The 2,703-nt window shown below is 45.7% G+C and overlaps 1 protein-coding gene across 1 annotated transcript in view; it reads left to right on the top strand.

The window, feature by feature from the left end:
- Positions 1 to 2,703, top strand: part of LOC106534066 (formin-like protein 13) — a gene marked incomplete at its 5' end in the record, with an annotated part of 107,239 nt that overhangs the window by 13,315 nt on the left and 91,221 nt on the right. The window contains 2 exon segments of the mRNA XM_014030576.1: positions 935 to 1,870; positions 1,962 to 2,124. Coding sequence (XP_013886030.1) covers positions 935 to 1,870; positions 1,962 to 2,124 — 1,099 coding nt within the window.

The raw sequence follows: 2,703 nt of genomic DNA, 5'->3' as shown, positions 1-2,703 counted from the left end.
CTACCAGACTGGTGTAACCTCACCGCACTGGATGCAGCCTCCCCTAAGATGTGTAAATCCAGTGGAGTCAGGTCCAGTAGGACTTCAATAACCTGTCCTTCCATCTGAGGGAGACAGATGTGTTTGGTCAATCCAATGAGTGAGCTTTAAGAACAAATGGTTGGTCCTGTTAAATAAAAAACAAAAACAACAACAACTTTTGATCAAGTGTGGATGCCATGTTGAATTACACAAACACACCTTTTTTCTCCCTCACCCAAGAGGCTAATCTGCCCAGTAACAGTGAAAACAGCCTCAGCCAATTAGATAGCCAGTTTTCCCTGTTGTGAGGGGGCGGTTTAAAAAAAATGATGACAAAATTATAATGAATTATGTGGCTACACAAAGTAGTGAGACTAGATGATTTTTTAGCTTTGCTGTAGATGAAATTGATGTTTTAATGTGGAACATAATTTGCGATTAGCGCTACTCAATTCTAAATTTAGAAAACGCAAATTCGCACATCATTTTATGAAATTAGGAAATCCCCTGAAGTACAAAAGAGAAATTTAGGTCTGYAATTAGCAGRTTTGAACYTTAGGGGWCTAGTRCCCATCACTGCATTTGTGTKTGTACACTTTGCAGTCTGGGCTAAATTAAAGTTGACAGAAGAGAAAGATATAAAGCTAAGAAACTTGTTTAGAGTTTGATAGCAATAGTTGCTGCTATTCAAATTAATGTAGGTCAGATGAATGCATTGCTTCACATTGCATTTTTCAGCTCCTATGAATTTGAAATGGCAAGCCCCAAAAATTAATTTAATAGGACATTCATGCCCATGACTGATGTATGTAAACTTCTGACTCCAATTTTGTATTGCGTAGCAGTTTCCTTTGAGTAATAATGTCATAAATATAAGGTCCTGACTATTTCTGATTTTTACAGTTTCAAGGTYCCTCCATCAAATGAAGGTCGTGGCWATATGCAGAAGGAGCGAGATGCCTGGGTCCAAGCCATCGACAAACTCTGTTCAGAGTGGAAGAGAAAGTCCAGGTGTGACTCCGTGTTTGAAGAAAAACAGTCCAGACGACTGGTCAGCATACCCGAAGACCCAGATGACACTGGTGTGGACCCTGAGTCCAACGGTGACCCTAGTGTTGAAAGTGTCTTTGGTCCTCCAGCTGACTCTAAAACAGCAGATCACACATCTAACTGTGAAGACTCCTCCACAGCAGGTGGTACAAGTCAGAATGATCCCTCAGCTGTTCCAAAACCTGTTCCTAAACCCCGCAGCCCTGTCCACTCACCAACATCTCCATCTGTTAAAATCCCACCCTCACCCTTTCCACCCACACCCACCGCCTGTCCAGTCTCACCCTCTGCTCTTGCATTTAATAATAGGAAATCTGTACAATCACCAACCTCTTCCTCTGTTGAAATCCCACCCCCACCGTCAGCCATTCCACCCACACCTACCGCCCGTCCAGCATCACCCTCTGCCCTTCGATCTGATGATAGGAAACTTGTCCAATCACCAACCTCTCCTTTTGTTGAAATCCCACCCCCACCATCAGCCATTCCACCCACACCCACCGCCCGTCCAGTATCACCCTCTGCCCTTCGATCTGATGATAGGAAACCTGTCCGATCACCAACCTCTCCTTCTGTTGAAATCCCACCCCCACCATCAGCGCTTCCGCCCACACCCAGCCACACCAGCCTCATAGGCCCTCCTTTGAACCAAGGGTCCGAAGAATCAAGCTCTCTGGTTGTGAAAGAACCACTGTCCCTGAACATCCCAGCACCCCCTCCTCTGCCTTTTAAAGTCTACAGTTTAAGGAGCAAACCCAGCACAAAGGCTTTCCACTGGGACCTCGTAGGCCCTGAGAAGGTAACGGACACTTTATGTTGACTTCTTAACACGTTTATTCCAAATAAAGTTCACTTTTCTCACAACTTAAAAACAAAACATGTCTTGACAGATTCCAAAATCATTTTGGGTCCAAGGAAAAAACAGTAAGATTGAAATTGACACGTTACGTCTGATGGAACAATTTATTGTGAAAGTTCCCAGTACGATTGGTGCAGCGGAGCAGAATAACACACAGCCTATAATGCTCAACCAGAAGATTGCTCACAACTTCAGTAAGTCTTTTAACCACTGCAATTACTTCCACCACTTCTAAGCTTCAGACGCTAATGAATATGGTTTGCAGCAAAAGATTCATTTGAACAGTTTTTTGCGTGTTTAGAGTTTTCTGAGTGTGTTTTTTGTACTTAAAGTAGAAGTTCTGGATTAAATCAAAGAAGTTAAAGGTCAAGTATTCCTTGAAGGGATACACACTTCTTTTTAAACTAAGAACATCTGATGATTTAGTTGCTCTATAGAACAACCCGCACCAACAGTACATCTGGGGGTGGGGTGTGTGTGTGTCAGGGTCTTTTCTACTCTCCCGTTCCGCGACTGCCTTTTGGGGAGGGAGTCCTGAAGAAGGGCAGGCCGCTGGGTGTGGTTCTGGGCTGCGGGTGGGCTCTGGGCTTGTTGCCGGGTTCGGGGCTGGCTCTCCATCCTCCCTGGTGCTGCTTGGACTCCTGGAATGTGGCTCCTGGTTGCTAAGGGTTACCCGCTGCCCAGGCTTCTGGGGTCTGGTGGGTGGTTGGCTGGGGGTGTGCGCTTGGCCAGTGGCAGTGGGGGGCTGGCTGGTGGCCTGGTGGGCTGGCTGG

Source organism: Austrofundulus limnaeus, unplaced genomic scaffold, assembly GCF_001266775.1.
Source record: "Austrofundulus limnaeus strain Quisiro unplaced genomic scaffold, Austrofundulus_limnaeus-1.0 Scaffold1083, whole genome shotgun sequence".
NCBI lineage: Eukaryota > Metazoa > Chordata > Actinopteri > Cyprinodontiformes > Rivulidae > Austrofundulus > Austrofundulus limnaeus.
Note: the sequence above shows the minus strand (reverse complement) of the source record. Positions and strands in the feature narration are given on the sequence as shown.